We start from the raw sequence: 25,125 nt of genomic DNA on the forward strand, positions 1-25,125 counted from the left end.
ACCTGATCACTTCTGTGCATTTTCGCACAGTGGGCGATCAGGTCTGTACTGTGCATGTGTATGCACCGCAATGCGCTGGAGCGTTGGACGAATGCAGCGGGCATCGGTGCATAGCGACGGGATGGTGCGAAAAAAGCGATCGCACAGGCGATCGCAAAGTGACTGACAGGAAGAGGCCGTTTGTGGGTGGCAACTGACCGTTTTAGAGGAGTGTCCGGTTAAACGCAGGAGGGACCAGGCATTTGGAGGGAGGGTTTCTGACGTCAGCTCCGGCCCCGATCATAGCATCGGCTGTGTAAGTCCTGGGCTGAGAATAAACTGCACAAACTAAGTATGCTTGCAGCGGGGCGATTGCTAGAAAGCCCCTTGCGGTCTTGCTGCGCTCGCCATGCTGCGGACACGGTGGCTCGCTGCCCTCACCACAGGTAATATTCTCCCTCTATGGGTGTCGTGGACACCCACAGAGGGAGAATAGCCTGTCTTGTGTTCCGGCGCCGGCATTGTACCGCTGTGCGGGATTCCGACGGCGGCATTGTGGTCTCCGGGATCCTGTGTGGCGGTATTTTAACCGCTTCCCCTCTTCCCCTGTGTGCTTTTCCTTCTCTTAAACCATCTTCCATTCCATGGTGCCTTTCGATGGCTCCAAACCCCTCAGTAGTCTAATGTCCCATGCCCCAAGCAATTTTGCACTGCTCTGGGTGATTTTGAGCACACACCTTGGGCTTCAAAATAAAAGTTGGTTGTAATACTGCAGCTGTAGTTCCTAACAGAGACTGTCCCAGGAAGAAAGCGCCCCCAAGTCCACTTGCCAGACCTCTGTCTTTATACTTCAGATAACTAGGCGCATTATAACATGACATTAACAGCAGCTATATTCAGTAATTGCTGCCCCCAGTATATGACTTGTAGAGAGGGACTCAGTATGATATCCTGGTTATCGGGATACAGGGGGTCACATGACTGACACCGGCATCCCGATCCCTCCGGGGGGGGGGGGGGGGAGGGGGGGGGCTGGCTAGTGCTAACCTCCCTTAGTGCCTAACCCTAACCCCCCTCCAGGTCCTAGCTCTAAAAGTTAACCCAATACTTACCTTCGGGTTGGCGGCTGTCGGCCTTCCGGCGCCAAGTAGATTCTAGCATCGGTCACATGACTGCCGGCATCCCGACAGCCAGGATTCTAAATGTATTGCATTGTCTTTATACAAACACATAACAAAGGTAACAATATATATCAATAGAAGCTGAAAATTAATAAATACTGTTTAACCACGTAACTGATGATTTTATTTTTTTTAAAACCACACAGAAATTATCATTTTTTTTATGAGTAACATAGCAACATAGTATCTAAGGTTGAAAAAAGACAATTGTCCATCGAGTTCAACCTATTTGTGGTCTCCTATGCAGGATTATTTTGTATAAAATTTTGACTGAAGTTGATGACTGCCGTTACGTTTTACCCCTCTTTTTTATAATAACCATAGTGCGTGACTATGCCCCGTAACCCTGGATATCATTATCCATTAGGAATTTATCTAACCCATTCTTAAAGGTGTTGACTGAATCAGCCATTACAACTCCCTCAGGCAGGGAATTCCAAACACGTATCGTCCTTACCGTAAAAAAAGCCTTTACGCCGTATTGTGCGTAACATTTTTGTATTTTTTTTTTATCAAACATCGGAACATTGGTCGGCACCATCGGAAACATTGTGACTTTCATTTTGACATCCGGGACAGCTGCAAGGTACTTGGGGATTGGGGGATGGGCGGCGACTATACATTTGCACGGCTGCTAAAAGTACCTAGCGAGCGATCAACTCGGAATGGGGGCCATTGTTATTAATAACATTTTCTTAATTTAACTATATATCAATAGCAAAAGGATGACTTTCATGAGTCACATCATTTTATAATGCCATTGTCTGAGCAGGGCACATCATATACCAAATTGAAGGTCTTGGTCTGTAGATTTACAGAGAAAATATTGGTTACTTTATTTGCAGAGTTAATAATAATAATAATAATAATAATAATAATTTTATTTATATAGCGCTCTTTCTCCAATAGGACTCAAGGCGCTTAACAGATACATAGCATAATATAGTACAGAAAATAATGAAGTACATTTTCATAAAATACAGAAGCATGAAGATACTAAAAGGGACATTATGGAAATGCTTGAGTAAACAGAAAAGTCTTGAGTCTACTTTTGAAGGATTCTATAGTTGGGGCCTCTCGCACTGTGCGGGGAAGTGAGTTCCATAGAGTCGGAGCCGCATGACTAAAAGCTCGACCCCCAGATGAATTACGGTAGATTCTAGGTACTGCTAAAAGTCCTTCATCTACAGATCGCAGTAATCGAGTGGGGCAGTATGGGGTCAGAAGCTGTTTCAGGTACCTTGGGCATTGGTCATGTAATGCTTTGAAACTCAGTAAGCCAATCTTGAAGATGATTCGCCATCGTACAGGCAGCCAGTGAAGGGAGTAGAGGATGGGTGTTATGTGGCTAGAACGGGGCTGGTTGGTGAATAGCCTGGCAGCTGTGTTTTGCACCAGCTGTAAGCGCTGCAATTATTTTGCTGGTAGACCAAGGTAGAGGGCATTTCAGTAGTCTAAACGAGATGATACAAATGCCTGTATGACTTTTGGCATATCATCTGAGGGAATTAAGTGCTTGATTCTGGCTATGTTTCTCAGGTGAAAGAATGAGGATTTGATTGTGGCTGATATCTGATGTTTAAGTGTCAAGCCACCATCCAGGACAACGCCAAGATTCCGCACACGATCACTGGTCTGTAATTCTGAATCCCCGAGTGTAAGACCAGTTGGTTGGCTATGCTGCAGTCTTGTCCTTTGATGTTGCGGTCATATCATAAGGACCTCTGTTTTATCCGGGTTCAGTCGCAGCCAACTGGCGCTCATCCACTCCTGTAAATCAGCTAGACAGCCATTTAGGGTTGCTATTGGGTTATCAGTGCCCGGAGCAAAGGACAAGTACAGTTGTGTATCATCTGCATAACAGTGGTAGACCAGGCCATGGTGCCTGTTTATTTCGCCCAATGGGAGCATGTATACTGCAAAAAGTATGGGGGATAGTATAGAACCTTGTGGGACACCACATGGCAATGGCACTGGTGGTGATGAGTATAATCCAGATGATGCTCTCTGTGACCTGCCTGTGAGAAATGATTTGAACCATCTTAGGACTGTGCCATCCAGACCACAGAAATGTATCAGTCGCTCAATCAGAAGCCCATGGTCCACGGTATCAAATGCTGCAGAGAGATCCAGAAGGATTAATATTGAACAGTCACCTCTGTCTTTTGCCATCAGAAGATCATTTAACACACACACCAGGGCTGTTTCAGTGCTATGTCTTCTCCTGAATCCTGATTGAAATGTATCATAAATATCATGGGTTGTCAGGCGGGTTTCCAGTTGATTTGCAACGACTTTCTCAATAACCTTTCCTAGGAAAGGAAGGTTTGATACCAGTCTGTAGTTGGTCATGCAGTCGGGATCTAAATTAGGTTTTTTAAGAAGCGGTCTAACAATTGCTTCCTTTAGGGGTCCAGGAAAAATGCCTGTCTGCAAAGAGCATTGAACAATTTTTGTAAAGACAGGACCAATTATATCCATACAACCTATTAGAAGCTTGGTTGAGGCTGGGTCCAGATCACAGGTGGTGGGACGCAAAATCCGAGCAATTTCAGCAGTGTCCTTTACATCCACTGGATCAAAGCTGGTCCATGAAGGCAGGTAGCTTATATTGGCAGGCTTTGTAGTTTGACACTCCTTTGATGGCACTATGGAGATTCCAGCCCGGATGGTGGATATTTTATCTGCAAAGAAGTTTGCAAACTCGTTGCATCTTGCCTGGGAGAGGGAATGACCTGTGTGAAGCCCAGACCATTCATTGTGCACAGGAGGTCTTGGCCAAGGCATGAGAGCTCATCATCCACCCATGCATTGAAATCCCCGAGGATGAGCCATCTTGGATGTTCCAGAACCAGGCCAGCAACAGTGTCTGCAATTTCTTGTAGAAATATCTTTCCATCTCCAGGTGGCCGGTAAATGAGAAGTACTCTGAAACCTAATCCTGTCGAACTCCGGGCAGCAATGTACTCAAATGAGCGAGTAGTTTCAATAGGGTGGACCCTAAGTTTAAGTTCTTTTTTGAAGCAGATAGCCACTCCGCCACCTCTGCGGTCCAGTCTTGGGTTGTGGATGACAGAGTAGTTTGTTGGTACTGCAGCCTCCAATATAGGTGCTGCATTTTCATCTAGCCAGGTCTCTGTAATACAGGCTAGATCTGCAGATTCAATAAGGTCAGCAATTGTTGCAGTCTTGTTTCTTATAGATCTGGCATTACAAAGGACTGACCTGATTGGGCATACCAGAGGGCCTTCAGTTTTCTTTATGTTAAGTGCAGGAGTTCTGGGTATGGGGGTCACAAAGTGAGAGTTGACAGTTCTGTCCTTCCAAACACAGGGCCGTCTTTTGGGTATCACTTCTATTTGATTGTTCTTTGAGTATGGGGGTGAGCAGGTGGGCAAAGGACTTAGATGGTTACCGGAAGAAATACATTTCCGGCCTGCTCGCTTCCCACGAATGCGCCTGTGTTTTCTTTTTAAAATGCGAAGGGATTGGTGAATAGAAGCCTGTGATGGTGTGATAGGAACTGCAGAACGTGGTGGGCGGAGTGAAAGAATGAAGCTGAAGCAATACGTATACATTTGGTCATCAATGACAGATTACTATAAATTTGAGCTGCATATGATGATGAGAGAGGGAGAGAAAGCAGTGGGTTTTTTTTTGTTCTTGTTTTTTTTTTTCCTTTTTGTGTTTTGTTTTCCCCCAATTCGGTATGTGATCCAAAATTATAATGGGATTATGAACAAAGTTATTGCTATAACCTATTGTGTATATTTGAAGCAAGTAATAAATAAAATACCTGCTGATTTAGTCAATTATCCTAGGATAGGCAGCCTTTTGGAAAGGTGTTAGAAGCCAATTCCTACTGTGTAGGTGTGAAAAGTCTCAGTGTGAGAGGCCTTTGAAGTAGATTTTTTTGTGGGGGTAGTGATAACGTGTCCTGGAAATGGATCCTGATTTTAAACAGTGAGCCTTCAGCAATTCAGAGCCTGAATATACTGATATTAGTAGATTAATGCAATAAGTCAGTTATTTGTTGCTCAGAGAACAGAGGTGGATGATGTCTAAGTGAGGGGCTGGATGTAGCCGAAGATAGGTTGTAATCCACAATACCTTATCTGGGTAATGTCCAATGCAGAGTACAGCAGCTGCTAAACTGAAGGATTTCTCAGTGGAGATATGCAGAGAATTCAGTCCAGGATTCAATCCAGTGTGTATCTCAGCACAGGAATGCAATCCGTTGGTTTTGATGAAATGTCCGCGTAGAGTAGTACAAGTTCAAGGTAAGTCCTTGGATATTTATGATGATTCATAGGTCAGTTGTGGTGAATTTAAGCTGTTTTATGGAGTTGATCAGGAGCATACAAAAGGTGAGACAGCCATCTTGGGCGCCATACAAATCAGTTATGTGGCAAAACGTCCAAATGCCATTTACAATATTTCACCATTGTGCTTTGGAAAATGTAACAGTTGGTGAACTCACTGTGCACCTGCTAAGTGACCTGGAACATGTAACCTGCTCTTATACGTGATTCGTTGTTCATGCTTTCACTCAGTTTTTGTTGCACTGTTTATTTCTCCTGGACAGGTATCTAACCGTCTTGGTGTCATCTTGGTGTTTTGGACATCTGACTATTGAAAAGTTGCTTTTGTTTATAGCTCTTATACATCTATTTTGTTTATAGCTCTTATACATCTATTATAGGATTCCTGATCCCTGTGGACGGATGCAGGTCAATCTGTTTTTGTAAGTTAACCGTCTCGTGGCTCCATATGATAGCAAAGTCACCCCTACTTTAACTCTCCGGAAACCAGTCGAGGAGTTGGATTCTTCCATTGTTTCATTTTACTTTTTTCTATAATGCCCAGAAGTTCTCAATTACTAATATTGTTTGTGATGTTGTGTTATGCCAGACCCAGGACTGAGATGCCTTCTCACATATGGGAAGACATTTGCATACCCCAGGCAGTATTATGTGCTATTACCAGGTATACATGCCTGTATGCCTTACCTTTCCCTCCTCCGATATTCTTTCTATGTCCGTCTATTATCATGATTATGTTACTGTATGCTGCAGCGACCACTTAACTTCTTACCTTTTTTATGTTTCTCATGATTCTTTCCAATGACTAGTCTGAAAATTGGTTCGTGGGATATAGGGGGAATAAACTCCCCTCAAAAGAGGAAAAAAATCCTAATGTACATCACCAAATTCACATGGATGTAATGTTTCTGCAAGAAACGCACCTAGTGGCATCCAAAACACTTAAACTTAATGCCTTGAAATGGAAATTGATGGCATCTGCCCCTTTCACCTCCAAGGCTAGAGTGGCTATACTAGTCAAACATGTGCCAATCGAGGTTAGAAATACCATAGCTGACCCTGATGGTTAAACATTCCTTCAAAAACAGTTAACTGTTCTCACCCCATTTAATGATATCCCTTTTATAGTGGGGGGAGATCTCAACGGTGTTTCAGCTTAATAAACAAATACCATGTATGGGTGGGGGTAAACCCCCCAGATGTGGAGTCCCATGGTTTGCCCAGAATCTTAATCTAATAGACATTTGGAGAGTCCTGAATCCAATTGAAAGGGAATTTACTTGCCTTTACGCGGCTCACGGATTGAGCCTATTACACTGCCGATCACGCTGTGGTCTGGATGGAATTGACATTATAGGCTGAAAGGAGCCCATTTCATTCATGGAGATTCCCTTCCACCCGGTCTACCTCTCAAGTTTAGAAACAAGGTGGAAGCTGCTTGGGTCACCTATCACGATAATGCTGACACGGCTGTTTCTTCACCAGTTTTATTTTATCAGGCTTCAAAAGCAGTCCTTAGAGGGGATATTTTGTCATACACGTTGCAGGTCTATAAATCATTACACACAGATTACCTCCAAGCGCAACGGTTACCGACAGCCGGGTTCCAATCTTATAAAGCTGACCCATCTAATATTAAGAGATACTACACAGCTAAAATTGCTTTCGATGGCTTATTTACGAAGATGGAAGCAAGGTATTAGTTTTAAAAAATGTGTTACGTGGGCAGCGCTCCCCGATGATAGTCCACCCACTAAAGAAATCAGACGGCACTTATACGCGCAAATCGCATTGTTAATGCATTCTTTTTAAACTAAATTGTACTCGAGGCCCCCTCTGCTACCTGTGCATGAGTTTTGGGATGGACTACCGATTCTGCAAGTCTCTGTAGTTCAGTAAGATTCCCTGATTAAGGAAATATCTGAGAACGAGGTGACGAAGGCCGTTGCAGGTCTAATAAATGGTAAAGCCCCGGGTCCGGATCGACTCACCTCGGAGTATTATAAGTTCATGGCTCCCAAAATAATGCCAATTCTGACACTAGAATTTAATTCTATCCTGACTAAGGGTGAGCTCTCTCTATTTTTTAATTTGGCAATCCTGAATGTATTACCAAAGCCCGGCAGGGATCTGTCTGAACCCTGTTCATATAGGCCATAGGATGCGAACTCAGACCTCATTACCCCACACAGGGCATGTTTCGCATGAAGTGAAATAATTAACTCCACCTGCGGACCTTTTAAATTGTGTGTAATTAATACACCTGTGCACCTGCTGGGTTACCTGCAAATGTGCACTGTGTGGGGTAATGAGGACCGAGTTTGCAGACCTATGATATAGGCCGATATCACTGCTTAACATAGATTACAAACTGTTGATGAAAATACTTGCAGATAGACTCAAAGTTTGCCATCTGTTGTGCACTGGGATCAGACAGGTTTTTATTATGGGTCGCTCATCAGGAAGGTGCTGGCCGCAATCAGTTCATCCCAGTATGCCCTGTCTGCAGTTCCCACAGCGATTCTATCTCTAGATGCATAAACAGCTTTTGACATAGTGCACTAGGATCATTTGTACGATACAATGGCCCGATTTGGTTTTCCGCCTAAATTTATTTCTTTCCTGCAGACTTTGTATACTGATCCAAGATCTCAAATATTGTGTAATGGCCTTTTGTCGCCACGCTTTTGTATCAGCAGGGTCACAAGACAGGGCTGCCACCTCTCACCCCTTTTCAGGCAGTCCCCAAACTATCAAGGTATTAAGATAGGTAATGTCGACTTGCGCTTATCATTATCTGCTGACAATATGCTATTGTTTTTATGGCATCCACATTACTCTCTACCAATAGTTTTTGACCTGATCTCGAAGTTTAGTGATTTTTCTGATTATAAGATAAATTTACACAAATCCGAATTACTCCTGTTAAATCATCAGGATAGCTACTCATGCACTGAAGGCCCCCTTAGCATGATTATTAAATATTTAGGAGTACAAATCCCAGCATGACTACATAATCTGTATACACTTAATTCTATTCCAGTTATCTGCTCTATCTCGAAAATCTTGACAATTGGCATTCCCTACCGTTGTCTGTTCTGGGCAGAATTGCACTAGTTAAGATTGTGCTTTTCCCTGTTTTCCCATTTAATACAGATGTTGCCGATACGCATGTCATTAATGTTTATTAAAAAAGTATTTATCGTAAATTTATATGGAGGGGTGGCAAATCTAGAATATCTAGTAATCATTAGAAACTACCATGATGTAAGGGAGGAATGGGTTTACCAGACTTGTTGCACTTTTCATATTTAGTACTTTTTAGATAGACTGGCTATATGAACGGGATGTATATATGTTGTTTGATTTGGATTGTGCCCTTTTTTCCCCCTTTTCACCTGGTGCATTATTGCACACCCCTAAAGCTAAAATTCCTGCACATATTTCCGCACATTTGTTGTTTAAAGATGTTTACATGGCGTGGTGGGCAATTAATAGGACATTTCACAGGAATCCTCTAACTTCTCACCTGATATCTCTCAGGGACAATCCTTTATCCTCACCAGGGATGGAAGACGCAGCATTTTATAGACTGAAATTGAAAGGTATTAAGCTGATGTCTTTGATCCATGTGGCCGAATCATTTCCTTTCCAATTTTGCAGGAACGTTTTGGGCTAATCAACTCCTATCATTATACTTATCTACAAATTAAACACTATGTGGCTTCACTCCCTCCAGTAGTAGCTACTAGTTCTACTACAGATCCCTTTCTTCCTTTGCTGAACTTGGTTAAAACTATATCGTACAGAACCGGGTTTCTATATTACGATTTATGTGTTAATCTTGTAAAATTCCGGAACCAGACAAGTCATGGACCCAGAATATTTCCAACATTGATGACCCTGACAACTTATTTTATCAATATGATAATACCTTGAGGATTTTACAATCCTCCTCCTTGCCGGAAGTACATTTAAAAACAATCTATAGGGCCTATATTTCCCAGGCCCAAAGGAAGCACTTTGTCTTTGGAGAATCAGGCCATTGCTTGAAATGCTTCCATTCATCTGCCACATATCACAATTTTTGGGACTGTGGCTGCATTAAAGGGTTCTGGAATAAAATAGTGACCATCATCAACACAAGCTTTTCTGTTAGCGAATAAGAAGGCTCTTGGGTTTAGAGTTACTCTAACTTCAGGGTCTGGAACTTAGATGATTCCTGCAAATATCTGTACCTTTTTTTGTTTTAATGTTCTGGTAACAGTAGCGAAAAAAGTCCTACTTAAGAAATTGATCTCTAGACACTCACTGACGCTACATGCGGTTCACAATATGCTTCTTAGGGTGTTATACTTTGACCGCTATGCTACCATACCAGATATAGATAAGGGATTCAATTTTCTAAAAAAAAATGGAGGCCACACATAGTTACACTATCAAAGGCATTGCAATCTCACATATTCAAATTGTTTGAGGACACTGAATGGTACTTGCACAAAAAAATAATCGGAGACTTCTGAGTTGGAATATACTTTTATTGCATTGTAACTGTAATGTACATTGGATCTTGCATACCACGTTATATTTAATCTATTTCGATCTAAGTGGTTGAGTGGTTTGAGACGCGCTTAAAAGCAGAATCCTACTACGCGTTTCTTATACTTCTTCCCCTTTCCTTTTCTACATTTGCATAATTGTTCTGTTTTCTTGTAAATTATGGCAAGACTGACACTACACTGTATTGATTAATTTTTAGTGTGTATCACTTTATGGACTATTCTGTCCCCATCACCGTGATTTATGCATGGCTTTCTTTATGTATACAGTCTCTCTTGTACCATGTTGCCTATTGAAATTTAATAAAAATATTTTTTGGGGAAAAACAAAACTACAGTACTGCTTTTTTTAAAAGATTGCAGTCCATAACTATTCCTGACCAAGGGGGCAATATCAAGAAAACTTGTGTGAATGATGGAAAGTATTTGTATTAAGATGAGAACTAAAGGAAGGAATTGAATCAGAATACCAGCTCCAAATGCCAAAATAGGTAGTCTAAATACCTGCCATGGAGCGCCAAGTTTGCAGTGAAAATTGGTCCTAAAAGAGCCCCATGTACAAACTGGCAAAACTCGGGGCAAACTATATTGCCCATGGTGTTCCCATGTACCTGGAGATGTGTCGAGCAGAAAAAAAAATGATGAGAAAGAATAAAAGAAACTGAATCCAGGATAAACTTACATTGTCTAGGATCCAATCCCATATCAGTACACTAGCTGTTCTACCCGTTCTTCGCACAGGAGTTTCTGATTTTCACATTTGTACATATAAATGTAAAAAATTTGGTAAATCTTTAGAGCTGTAAATTTGAGACGTCTTAATGTAAGTAACTATTAATCCATGGTTCTTGGCATTCACCCGTAGCAGATACGGTGAAAAGAGACAGGACCATTTTTGTAGTTTATTAAATTCTACACACTGGAGGTGCAATCCAAATTTTGATCCAATTGTCCATTTGGGCAGTATCGTTCATGCAACGCAAGCCACGCATTGGTAAAGACATCATTATGTCAACCCCCACTTTCATTACATTACGGGAGGTTTTTTTAAAATTCTAATTACATTGTTTTACTATCTCTCACCTGCAGAATACTTGTTACATTTCATCTAACATATCGGGACGTAAGAGAATTAGAGTCAGTCAGTCAGTGCTTTCGCATTTCATACATATATATATATATATATATATATATATAAATAAATAAACAAATGTTGGACAGCCTCAAATCCCCCTTTGTGGGTATGGTGTACAGAGTCTCTATATCACACAAGTGGACACCCCTCATACCAAGTGATACCATTCATAAAGTTTTGAATTAGGGCATATCTCAGATGTGGAATCGAAAAGTAATGACGTGAGTTTGAAGATAAGAGTCAACAAAAGATAGTTTAGTGATTAAAGAACCCAGATATAACAGGACACCCAGGTAGTGAGAATAAATATTTATGAATTTTAGAGAGGTGATAATAGGTGGGAATAATCGGGTGTGCAGCATAAAGAAAACAATTTAAATATCACCCTTGGTCAGTGCACTATCCAACAGATTTTTCAACTTGAATAGAAATTGAACCGTTGAAAAATGTAAATTTGCTAGAAAACGTATTTATCTGCTTGCATGCCTCAGAGAGGTAATCAATTCCAACTTGAATGACAACACCTCATCAGCCCCGTTAATTATTATAGACTCACCATTCGTAAATTATCCTGATGGATCTTATATATATTGTATTTTTTTTAGTACAAAATTATAAAAAATCCTTCTTCATTCTATAACTGACCTCAGGATATTCTGACAGTTTGTCGGTAGCTCCACTCTCAGCCAAGAGCTCATCTAATGCATGAATCATTTCTTGATCATTATCCAGGACAATAGCACTACCATTAATGATTTCGATGTTTATATTGGCAAAATATCTCTTACGATCAAACATATCAGGGTTACGTCAAGTCCCCCATTACAATCACTGATTTTTCATTTTTCGCAAAGTGTCCTTGTCTTTTATTTCTTAACCTATTTTTACACTTTTTAGTGGATTGCTACCTCCTCTACATAACCTGCATCTTCATCTCTATCTTTTTTGATAATCCGGTCCTAAAAAAATTAGTCATTTGTCTTGATTAATGGTTTACTCTACTTTGAATTCACCAGAATTTTGATCAGTTCTCTTACTTTGTGATAAATGATTTTGATATTGGCCCCCTTCGAAAAATAGTGATAATTCAGCTTGGGATAATGTTCATCTTCACACGATTAGTTATAATTACAACACTTACATCTGTCTATATACATCTGTTCCATTTACACGCATATTGGAATTCACTATTCTTTCTTCCCAGTTGTTTCACATAACTGTCTGTTCTAAGCTTAAAAAAATCAGAGGGTGGATTAGATCTACCTACTGGAGACTGATTCCTGACATGCCTCCTGTAAAGGATCTCACTAGATTGTTAGCCTAAGTATTAAAGTGTCAAATCAATATTTTTCATTATTACCCAGGAATTTTTCATTATCCTCAATTTATTTTTATTTAATATCTGATCTCGTTCTTTAAACCCAATCACATTTTAAAAATACTTCGGCAGGTCTTGAGTTTTTTTCCAATTTCTCCAAATAATTTGGAAATCTAATTTCCTCTATATGAAAGTAATAGTCTAATCAGTGGAAATGAACACTTGTCCAATACAGTATTCCAATTAGCGGTCAATTTAGGATCATCCTTAAAGGAACAGGATTTGAAAATGTGTCACCCTCTAAGGATCATATTATGATCTATATATTTGTGAAGAATTTCCTGAATCCACCAACGTCTTGTCTCTGCTAAAAGCCTTGACTCTAAATTACTGAACTTATGCATCTTAGAAGTACCTTGCCTTTTGATCAATAGTTACTAAGTAACAAAGTTCTCCTATGCAATTTACAACAATAATAATAATAATAATAATTTTATTTATATAGCGCTCTTTCTTTAATAGGACTCAAGGTGCTTTATCTGCTGAGTCTTTGAGTGGTGCCACTACAGAATAAATATAACACAATCAATATCCTTGTAACTGTAGCACTGCCCAAAATACAACAAAACAACCCAATACATCAAATAACTAGGCATATATAACATGACATTAACAATAGCTGTATAAAGGAAACAAAATCCATCCTCTCCTGTATTTATCGATACCAATTTATAGAAAACACATGCCACATTTCAGAAAATTTATATTGGCTCCCTTGTATGGATATTGTGGTGATAAAAGATAATTTATGAATTTTTCTTACTAGTAAACCAGTATGCATTCAGAACACGTAAATGGTTTCTTCTGTGTGAATCATTTGATGTTTCAGAAGACGGAACAATTCTGTATAGCAATTGCTACTTTTGGAGCACTTATATATATTTTTCTTCTGTGTGAATCCTCATATGTGTAACATGCTGTCGCTTGGAGGTAAAACATTTGCTGCATTCAAAACATTTATATGATTTCACTCCTGCGTGGCTCCTCTGATGTATAACAAGAGATGACCTACGGGGAAAACATTTGCTACATTCAGAACATGTAAATTGTTTATCTCCGGTGTGAATCTTCTGATGTTTACGAAGACGTGAGCCATCTGTAAAACATTTTCTGCATTCAAAGCATATAAATGTTTTTTCTCCTTTGTGAATTCTCCGATGTATAACAAGTTGTGGCTTGTAGGTAAAACATTTGATACATTCAGAACATTTAAATGGTTTCTCTCCTGTGTGAATCCTCTGATGTATAACAAGTTGTGGCTTGGAAGTAAAACACTTGCTGCATTCTGAACATTTATACGGTTTCTCTCCTGTGTGAATCCTCTGATGTAAAACAAGTCGTCGCTTGGAGATAAAACACTTGCTACATTCAGAGCATTTAAATGGTTTCTCTCCTGTGTGAATCCTATGATGTATAACAAGTTGTGGCTTGGAGGTAAAACATTTGCTGCAATCAGAACATTTAAATGGTTTCTCTCCTGTGTGAATCCTCTGATGTATAACAAGTTGCGACTTGGAGCTAAAACATTTGCTGCAATCAGAACATTTAAATGGCTTCTCTCCTGTGTGAATCATATGATGACGGACAAGTTCTGATTTATGGTAAAAACACTTGCTGCATTCTGAACATTTATACGGTTTCTCTCCTGTGTGAATCTTCTGATGTAAAACAAGTCGTCGCTTGGAGCTAAAACACTTGCTACATTCAGAGCATATAAATGGTTTCTCTCCTGTGTGACTCCTCTCATGTATAACAAGTTGTCGGTTGGCGGTAAAACACTGGCCACATTCTGAACATTTATATGGTTTCTCTCCTGTGTGGCTCCTCTGATGTCTAACAAGAGATAACTTACGGGAAAAACATTTGCTACATTCAGAACATGTAAATGGTTTCTCTCCTGTGTGACTCCTCTGATGTTCGCGAAGACCTGAAAAATGTGTAAAACTCTTGCTGCATTCAGTGCAGGTATATGGTTTCTCTCCTGTGTGACTCCACTGATGTTTACGAAGACTTGACAAATCTTTAAAACAATTGCTGCATTCTGAGCAGGTAAATGGTTTCTCTCCTGTGTGAATCCTCAGATGTATAACAAGTTGCGACTTTTTGTAAAAACATTTGCTGCATTCAGAACATTTAAATGGTTTCTCTCCTGTGTGAACCATATGATGACTGACAAGTTGTGATTTATGGTAAAAACACTTTTTGCATTCTAAACATTTATATGGATTCACTCCTGTGTGAATCCTCTGATGTGTAACAAGATCTCCCTTATAGACAAAACATTTGCTGCAATCAGAACATTTATATGGTTTCGCTCCTGTGTGAATCTTTTGATGTCTAAGAAGACTTGACTGATCTATATAACACTTGATACATTCAGGGCATTTAAATGGCTTTTCTCCTGTGTGAAGTCTCTTGTGCTTAACAAGTTGTTGCTTGGTGGAAAGACACTTGCTGCATTCTGAACATTTATTAGATTTCTCTCCGGTGTGGTTCCTCTGATGAATGACAAGAGATGAATTTTGGGGGAAATACTTGCTAGAGTCAGAGCCTGTGTGAATTGTCTGATGTTTAATAAGTTGTCGCTTGGCGATAAAACACTTGCTACATTCAGAGCACTGAAATGGTTTTTCTCCTGTGTGAATTCTCTGATGGAGAACAAGTTGTTGCTTGGAGGTAAGACACTTGCTGCATTCAGAGCATTTAAATGGTTTTTCTCCTGAGTGACTCTTCCAATGTCTTTCAAGACTTGAATTACGGGTGAAAGATTTGCTGCACTCAGAGCATGTAAATGGTTTCTCTCCTGTGTGGCTCTTGTGATGTGTGAGAAGCTCTGAATAACGATTAAAGCTTTTGTCGCACTCAGAGCACAGATGTGTTCTCTCTCCTTTGAGGCTCATCATGTATGAGAGGAGAATCAAATTAGTTGTTGAATGTTTCTTCTATCCAGAACATGAGAATTTTTTGTGAATGCTCTAGAGGTGTAAGAAGAAATTGACGTCTCTAGTTGGCTTGTTAGAGAACATTGTCCCTTTTCACGACGTCTTCTAATATTATGAGTAAGAATCCTGCTACTTCTTTGTCCTGTAAGAAAGTTGATAGGTAAAAGCAGAAAGGTTACCAGGATAATTGTACTTTTATGGTAGAAGTGTATTACTTTATAATGAAGATGATGTAGATTTAGAAACAACTGCACATATCACAGTCACTGACCATTGCTTTATATTTGCGTATGTTGCCAAATTAGAGAGAAAATAGAGTGGCCAGACAGAAGCGGGATGGCAGCCCCCCCCCCCGGAGTTTGCCAAAATGCACCTGAAGGACTCGCAGACCATGAGAAACAAAATTCTCTGGTCTGATGAGACAAAGATTGAACTCTTTGGCGTGAATGCCAGGCGTCATGTTTGGAGGATACCAAGCACCGCTCATCACCAGGCCAATACTATCCCTACAGTGAAACAATGTGGTGGCAGCATCATGCTGTGGGTATGTTTTTCTGCTGCAGGAACTGGGAGTCTAGTCAGGACGGAGGGAAGGGTAAATGCAGCAATGTACAGAGATATCCTGGATGAAAACCTGCTCCAGAGCGCTCCTTATCTCAGACTGGGGCAACGGTTTATCTTTCAGCAAGACAACGACCCTAAGAACACAGCCAAGATATCAAAGGAGTGGCTTCAGGACAACTCTGTGAATGTCCTTGAGTGGCCCAGCAAGAACCCAGACTTGAACATCTCTGGAGAGATCTGAAAATGGCTGTGCACCAACGCTTTCCATCCAACCTGATGGAGCTTGAGAGGTGTTGCAAAGAGGAATGGGCTAAACTGCCCAAAGATAGGTGTGCCAAGTTTGTGGCATCATATTTAAAAAGACTTGAGGCTGCAAGTGCTGACAAAGGTGCATCAACAAAATATTGAGAAAAGGCTGTGAATACTTATGTACATGTGATTTCTTAGTTTTTTTATTTTTAATAAATTTGCAAAAATCTAAAAAAAAAAAAAACTTTTTTTCATGTTGCCATTATGGGGTATTGTGTGTAGAAGTTTGAAGGAAAAAAAATTATTCCATTTTGGAATAAGGCTGTAACATAGCAAAATGTGGAAAAAGTGAAGCGGTGCACTGTATATAGTAACTGGATAATCCTCTGACCTCCGTATGTGCAGAACATACATTACAGACCCCCTGCACGGACCATAGGTGGGTAACCCATGCTATTGTCCCTGTCACACCTAGTGTCACCAGGTTGCCCCCATTCTCTCTGCACACACCATGGAAATGGGGACAATGTGATCTCACAGTCACTCAGATTAGTGTGATGGGTGCAGGGGAATTAGGGTCCATTATTGTATGATACCAGGTTATTAAAGGATAAATAGCACATTTCTATGTATGAGATTAGGTGAGTTTGGTGGTAGGGAATAGGGATTTTAAACCTACCGGTAAATCTTTTTCTCGCAGTCCGTAGAGGATGCTGGGGACTCCGTAAGGACCATGGGGATATACGGGCTCCGCAGGAGACATGGGCACTTTAAGAAAGACTTTAGATCCTGGGTGTGCACTGGCTCCTCCCTCTATGCCCCTCCTCCAGACCTCAGTTAGAGAAACTGTGCCCAGAGGAGACTGACAGTACGAGGAAAGGATTTTTGTTAATCCAAGGGCAAGATTCATACCAGCCACACCAATCACACCGTATAACCTGTGATAAATTACTCAGTTATCCGTATGAAAACAACATAGCATCAGTTCAAGACCGATGCAACTATCACATAACCCTTATTCAAGCAATAACTATATACAAGTATTGCAGAAGTAGTCCGCACTTGGGATGGGCGCCCAGCATCCTCTACGGACTACGAGAAAAAGATTTACCGGTAGGTTTAAAATCTTATTTTCTTACACGTCCTAGAGGATGCTGGGGACCCCGTAAGGACTATGGGGATTATACCAAAGCTCCCAAACGGGCGGGAGAGTGCGGATGACTCTGCAGCACCGATTGAGCAAACAGGAGGACCCCCTCAGCCAGGGTATCAAACTTATAGAACTTTGCAAAGGTGTTTGAACCCGACCAAGTAGCAGCTCGGCACAGCTGTAGTGCCGAGACCCCCCGGGCAGCCGCCCAAGAAGAGCCCACTTTCCTAGAGGAATGGGCCTTGACTGATTTAGGCAACGGCAAACCAGCCGTAGAATGCACTTGCTGAATCGTGCTACAGATCCAGCGAGCAATAGTCTGCTTTGAAGCAGGGGCACCAATCTTGTTGGTCGCATACAGGATAAACAGTGCTTCTGTTTTTCTGACTCTAGCCGTTCTGGCTACGTAAATTTTCTAAGCCCTAACCACATCAAGTGACTCGGAATCCTCCAAGTCACGCGTAGCCACAGGCACCACAATAGGTTGGTTCATATGAAAGGATGAAACCACTTTTGGCAGGAATTGAGGACGGGTCCGCAATTCTGCTCTATCCATATGGAAAATCAGATAGGGGCTTTTATGTGACAAAGCCGCTAATTCCGACACTCACCTAGCCGAAGCCAAGGCTAATAACATGACCACCTTCCAAGTGAGATATTTCAACTCCACCGTTTTAAGTGGTACAAACCAGTGTGACTTAAGGAACTTAACACCACGTTAAGGTCCCATGGATCCACCGGAGGTACAAAAGGAGGCTGAATATGCAGCACTCTCTTTACAAAAGTCTCAACTTCTGGGAGAGAAGCCAATTCTTTTCGATAATGGATAGGGCCGAAATCTGAACCTTAATGGAGCCTAATTTTAGGCCCAAATTCACTCCAGTTTGTAGGAAGTGAAGGAAACGGCCCAGATGGAATTCTCCCGTAGGAGCATTCCTGGCCTCCAACAAGAAACATATTTTCGCCATATACGGTGATAATGTTTAGATGTCAAGTCCTTCCTAGCCTTTATCAGCGTAGGAATGACCTCATCCGGAATGCCTTTTTTTTCCGCTAGGATACGGCGTTCAACCGCCATGCCGTCAAACGCAGCCGCGGTAAGTCTTGGAACAGACATGGTCCCTGTTGCAACAGGTCCTGCCTTAGAGGAAGAGGCCACGGATCTTCTGTAAGCATTTCCTGCAGATTCGGATACCAGGTCCTTCGTGGACAATCTGGAACAATGAGGATTGTTCTCACTCCTCTTTTTCTTATTATTCTCAACCCTTGGGTATGAGAGGAAGAGGAGGAAATACATAGACTGACTGGAACACCCACTGTGTCACTAGGGCTTCTACCGCTACTGCCTGAGGGTTTCTTGACCAGGCGCAATAACTCTGCAGCTATTTGTTGAGGCGGGACGCCATCATGTCTATCTGTGGCAGTCCCCACCGAACTGCAATCTGTGCGAAGACTTCCTGATGAAGTCCCCACTCTCCAGGACGTAGGTCGTGCCTGCTGAGGAAGTCTGCTTCCCAGTTGTTCACTTCCGGAATAAACACTGTTGACAGTGCTCTTACATGATTCTCCACCCAGCGAAGAATTATGGTGGCTTCCGCCATCGCCACTCTGCTCCTTGTGCCGCCTTGGCGGTTTACATGAGCTACTGCGGTGACGTTGTCTGACTGGATCAGAACCGGTTGGTCGCGAAGTAAGGTCTCCGCTTGACGTAGGGCGCTGTATATGGCCCTTAATTCCAAGATGTTGATGTGAAGACAAGTCTCTTGACTTGACCAAAGAAAAGATATATCTTGTTAGACAGAAGGAGACAAAGAAGGTAATCAGATGTGCAAAGGCACAAGCTGAGGAGAAAATGGCCCAGTCAGTGGGTAAAGGAGGCAAAACTTTTTTTAGGTATATAAGCGAAAGGAGAAAAACAAAAGGCGGAATTATACAACTAAAGACGGACACTGGGAGTCTTGTTGAAGGAGACAATTTAATAGCAGATCATCTTAATGATTATTTTTGCTCAGTATTTACTACTGAAAGAGAGGGGAAGGGGCCACAGTTAAGTTGCAGGGATATTCAGGAAAATGAAACAAGTACATTTACAGAGGAGACGGTCCTAACAGAACTCTCAAAGCTGAAAGTGGACAAATCTATGGGGCCAGATGGGATACAGCCAAGGATACTAAAAGAACTTAAAGAGGTGCTGGTAGCACCATTGACAGAATTATTCAACCAGTCATTAGCTGCAGGAGTAATTCCAGGGGACTGGAAAAGAGCAAACGTAGTCCCACTGCACAAAAGTGGAAGCAAGGAAGAAGCAAACAACTACAGACCAGTGAGTCTTACATCAGTAGTAGGGAAATGGATGGAAACACTCTTAAAAGAAAGAGTTGTAGATTATCTCAAATCCGTCAATTTACTGGATCCCAAACAGCATGGATTCACTGGGGGGGGGGGAGATCATGTCAAACAAATCTTATTGACTTTTTTGATTGTGTGACTAAAGTGATGGATAAAGGTGGAGCCATGGATATAGCTTATCTAGACTTTAGTAAGGCTTTTGACATAGTTCCACATCGCAGACTGCTAAATAAACTTGAAAGTTTGGGATTGGATATTAGGATTATTGAATGGATAAGATCTTGGTTGAAGGATAGAAAACAGAGAGTTGTGGTAAATGGAGTGCATTCACAGGAGGGAAATGTTACCAGTGGAGTACCCCAGGGATCTGTACTTGGACCAGTGCTTTTTAATATCTTTATTGGTGACATTGCAAATGGCATTAAAGGGAAAGTATGCCTTTTTGCAGATGACACAAAGGTATGCAACAGGGTAGACACACCAGGTGGGGTAAAACAAATGATTGAGGATCTAGGTAGACTAGAGGAATGGTCAAGAGTCTGGCAATTACAGTTTAATGCCAAAAAATGCAAAATCATGCTCTTGGGTCTCAAAAATCCTAAAGCTAAATACAGTATTAATGGCACTATACTGGAAACTAATGAGGAGGAAAGGGATCTAGGAGTCACTATTTCAGATGACTTAAAGGCAGGTAAGCAATGTAACAAGGCAATGAGGAAGGCTAGTCAGATGCTTGGCTGCATTGGGAGAGGAATCAGCAGCAGAAAAAAAGAAGTAATAATGCCACTGTATAGGTCATTGGTACGGCCTCATCTAGAATACTGTATTCAGTTCTGGAGGCCATATCTTCAAAAGGATATTAATACATTAGAAACTGTACAAAGGAGGGCAACTAAAATGGTGCATGGCCTACATCACAAAACATACCCAGAAAGACTAAGAAATCTCAATATGTATAGTTTGGAGCAGAGAAGGGAAAGGGGGGACATGATAGAAACTTTCAAATATATCAAGGGTTTTAACAAAGTCCAGGAGGGAAACATTCTCCAAATGAAGAGAAGCAATAGGACACGAGGACATGCACTGAGACTGGAGAGGAGGGAGGTTCAGGGGAAATTTGCGGAAAAATTATTTCACAGAAAGGGTAGTGGACAAGTGGAATAGCCTCCCATCAGAGGTGGTAGAGGCTAAGACAGTAGAGCAATTTAAACATGCATGGGATAGACATAAGGATATCCTTACAAAGAAATAAGGATCAAATAAGGTTGGAGATAAAAATAATATATATATAAAAAAAAAAAAGGGGCAGACTAGATGGGCCAAGTGGTTATTATCTGCCGACAAATTCTATGTTTCTATGACCTTGGAAATTTCTTCCCTGTGTGACTGCTCCCCAACCTCGGAGGCTCGCGTCCGTGGTCACCAGGATCCAGTCCTGAATGCCGAACCTGCGGCCCTATAGAAGTTGAGCCCTCTGCAGCCACCATAGTAGAGATACCCTGGCGCTGGGGGATAGGGTGATCAACTGATGAATCTGTAGATGTGACCCGGACCACTTGTCCAGTAGGTCCCATTTGAAGTCCTCGCATGGAACCTGCCGAAGGGAATGTTTTTCCCAGGACTCGAGTGCAGTGATGCACTGACACCTGTCTTGGTTTCAATAGGTCCCTGATTAGAGTCATGAGTTCCTGGGCCTTCTCTATCTGAAGGTAAACCCATTTCTGGTCCGTATCCAAAATCATACCCAAGAAGGGCAGATGAGTCATAGGAACCAACTGTGACTTCGGGATATTGAGAATCCAGCCATGTTGCTGTGACACCTTCAGCGAAAGTGACATGCTGTTCAACAACTGCTCTTTTGATCTCGCCCTTATTAGGAGATCGTCCAAGTATGGGATAACTGTGACTCCTTGCTTGCGTAGGAGCACCATTATTTCCGCCAATTACCCTGAAATTAGTAATGACAATACTGTACCGCCATTGTCAGGTACGCCTGATGGGGTGGATAAATGGGAACATGAAGGTATGCAGCCTTTATGTCTAGATACACCATCAAATCCCCCCTTCCAGGCTGGTGATGATCGCTCTGGGCGATTCCACTTTAAATTTGAACCTTTTCCCATATAGGTTCAGAGATTTTAATTTTAAAATAGGTCTGACCGAACCGTACGGTTTCGGGACTACAGCCAAGGTTGATTCATATCCCCTTCCTTGTTGCAGGAGGGGAACCTTGAGCACCACCTGTTGGAGATACAATGTGTGAATTGTATTTAATATTTCCTCCCTTTCTGGGGTAGAAGCCGGTAGGTCCAATAAGGAAAAAACGGCGAGGAGGCACCTTTCGAATTCCAGCTTGTAACCCTGAGAAACAATTTTTATTGCCCCGGCATCCACCTGTGAGTGAACTCAGATGTGGCTGAAGAGTCGAAGACGTGCTCCCACTGGGATGGACACCCTTAGCAGAGCTCCAGCGTCATGCGGTGGATGTAGTAGAGGCCGGGGAGGACTTCTGTTCCTGGGAACTAGCTGTGCCCTGTGCCCTTACCTCTGGTAAGAAAGGATGCTCCTCGTACTTTCTTGTTATTCTGCGACCGAAAGGACTGCATTTGATAATGTCGTGCTTTCTTAGGCTGTGAGGGAATATAAGGCAAAAGATCAGAATTACCAGCTATAGCTGTGGAGAACAGGTCCGAGAGCCCTTCTCCACACAATTCCTCAGCCTTGTAAGGTAAACCTTCTATATGCTTCTTTTAGTCGGCATTACCTGTCCATTGCCTGTTCCACAGGACACGTCTAGCAGAAATCAACATAGCGTTGACTCTAGAACCCAGTAGACTAATGTCTCTTTGGGCATGTCTTATATATATATATATACACATACATACATACATACATACATACATACTAGGGTCAATATCATGGTATCCTTATCTAGGGTTTCAATCTCTGCTGATAAGGTATCTGTCCACGCTGCTACAGCGCTATAAACCCATGCCGACACAATCGCCGGTCTGAGTAGTGTACAAGAATGTGTGTAAATGGACTTCAAAGTACTTTTACTGCATGCTATCTGCAGGATCCCTGAGGATAGCTGTTAAGTCAGCGCTACCTTTTGGGTAAACGTGACAATGCCTTGTCCACCCTAGGGGAAGATTCCCATCGTATCCTGGCCCTAGCAGGGAAAGGATACTCCCTGAGAATTATTTTTGGGAATCTGCAGTTTCTTGTCTGGAGATTCCCGCTCTTTTTCTTCATGAGAGGGGGGAAATGTTACCTCAGCTTTCTTCCCCTTAAACATGTGTACCCTTGTGTCAGGGACAGATGAGTCATCAGTGATATGCAAATCATCTTTTATTACAATAATCATAGATTGAATACTTTTCTGCCAGTTTTGGCTGTACTTTGCATTATCGTAGTCGACACTGGAGTCAGACTCCGTGTCGATATCAGTGTCTATTATTTTGGATAGTGAGTGTTGTGAGACTCTGAAGGTCTCTGCGACATAGGGACAGACATGGGTAGATTCCGTCTGATCTCTAATCCTTTGTGCAATAAATTTACCTTAGCACTTAATTTCACATATCCAATCAGGTGTCGGCGTTGTCGACGGAGACACCACTCACACATCTGCACCACTCACACATCTGCTCCATCTCCTCCGTAGGAGAGCATTTTACCTCAGACATGTCGACACACACGTACCGACACACCACACACTCAGGGAATGCTCATCTGAAGATAATTCCCCCACAAGGCCCTTTGGAGAGACAGAGAGAGAGTATGCCAGCACACACCCCAGCGCTATATGACCCAGGAAAAAACACTGCAATTTAATGTTTACCCAGTAGTGCTGTTATTATCTGCGCCGAATTATGTGCCCCCCCTCTTCTTTAAAACCCTCTCTTCTACCGTGGTATAAGCAGGGTAGAGTCCGGGGAGCTTCATCTCAGCGGTGTTGTGGAGAAAAACATGGCGCTGATGAGTGCTGAGGGAGAAGCCCCGCCCCCTCGACGGAGGGCTTCTGTCCCGCTAAAAGTGTAGAATTGGCGGGGGCTCATGCAGATATAGTGTCCAGCTGTATATATGCTCCTTTTGCCAAATAAGAGGTTTATATTGCCCAGGGCACCCCCCCCCCCCCGTGCCCTGCACCCTTACAGTGACCGGAGTATGTGAGGTGTATGGGAGCAATGGCGCACAGCTGCAGTGCTGTGCGTTACCTCAGTGAAGATCATGAAGTCTTCTGTCGCCTGTGAAGTCTTTTTTTTTTCTCATACTCACCCGGCTTCTATCTTCCGGCTCTGCGAGGGGGACGGCGGCGCGGCTCTGGGACAGACGGCTAGGGTGAGATCCTGCGTACCAATCCCTCTGGAGCTAATGGTGTCCATTAGCCTAAGAAGCAGGACCTTGCACTCAGAGAGTAGGGCTGCTTTACTCCCCTCAGTCCGTTGCTGCAGGGAGTTTGTTGCCAGCAGGCTCCCTGAACATAAAAAACCTATCTAAAATACTTTTCTCACAGAAATTCAGGAGAGCTCCTGTAATTGCACCTATCTCCTCTGGGAACAGTAATAAACTGAGGTCCTGAGGAGGGGCATAGAGGGAGGAGCCAGTGCACACCCAAGATCTAAAGTCTTTCTTAAAGTGCCCATGTCTCCTGCGGAGCCCGTCTATCCCTATGGTCCTTACGGAGTCCCCAGCATCCTCTAGGACGTAAGAGAATGACAGTTATAGTAGATAAAAATTATATAATAATTTGTTTCATTAAATAAATATGCATGTGCGGCAAAGAATGTGTGAGTGTCTCAGTCTGATCTTAACAGGATTGTATATAAAAGGGAAAAATACAAAACTGATGCAAAGGATAATAGGATTTTAATTACTACCGGTAAAACCTTTTCTCGTAGTCCATAGAAGATGCGGGGGTCCACATTAGTCCCATGGGGTATAGATGGTTCCACTAGGAGCCACTGGCACTTTAAGAGTTTGAGAGTGTGGGATGGCTCCTCCCTCTATGCCCCTCCTACCAGACTCAGTCTAGAAACTATGCCCGAGGAGACGGACAACTTCGAGAGAAGGATTTTACACAGATAGTGGCGAGATTCACACCAGCTCACACATACAAGGCAAACCAAGCTAACCAGCTTGAAACATCAGCAACGGCTTAACAAAAGTAACAAAACAGTACTTACCCACGAACTAAGCAGTACTGAACTAAGTAACCAATGCAGGATCACGAAGAGCTGGGCGGGCGCCCAGCATCCTCTACGGACTACGAGAAAAGGATTTACCGGTAGGTAATTAAAATCCTAAAATCTCTTAC

The 25,125-nt window shown here is 42.1% G+C and overlaps 1 protein-coding gene across 1 annotated transcript in view; it reads right to left on the minus strand.

Annotated features, from left to right (window-relative positions):
- Positions 1-9,999: 9,999 nt before the first annotated feature.
- LOC134935983 (zinc finger protein 845-like) overlaps positions 10,000-25,125 on the minus strand; it is a 45,861-nt gene continuing 30,735 nt past the window's right edge. The window contains exon 2 of the mRNA XM_063930849.1: positions 10,000-15,638. Within this exon, the coding sequence (XP_063786919.1) occupies positions 13,427-15,457 (2,031 nt within the window). The 5' untranslated portion in view covers positions 15,458-15,638 and the 3' untranslated portion in view covers positions 10,000-13,426. The remainder of the gene's footprint in view (positions 15,639-25,125) is intronic.

The sequence above is a fragment of the Pseudophryne corroboree genome, chromosome 6 (genome assembly GCF_028390025.1).
Source record: "Pseudophryne corroboree isolate aPseCor3 chromosome 6, aPseCor3.hap2, whole genome shotgun sequence".
Lineage (NCBI taxonomy): Eukaryota > Metazoa > Chordata > Amphibia > Anura > Myobatrachidae > Pseudophryne > Pseudophryne corroboree.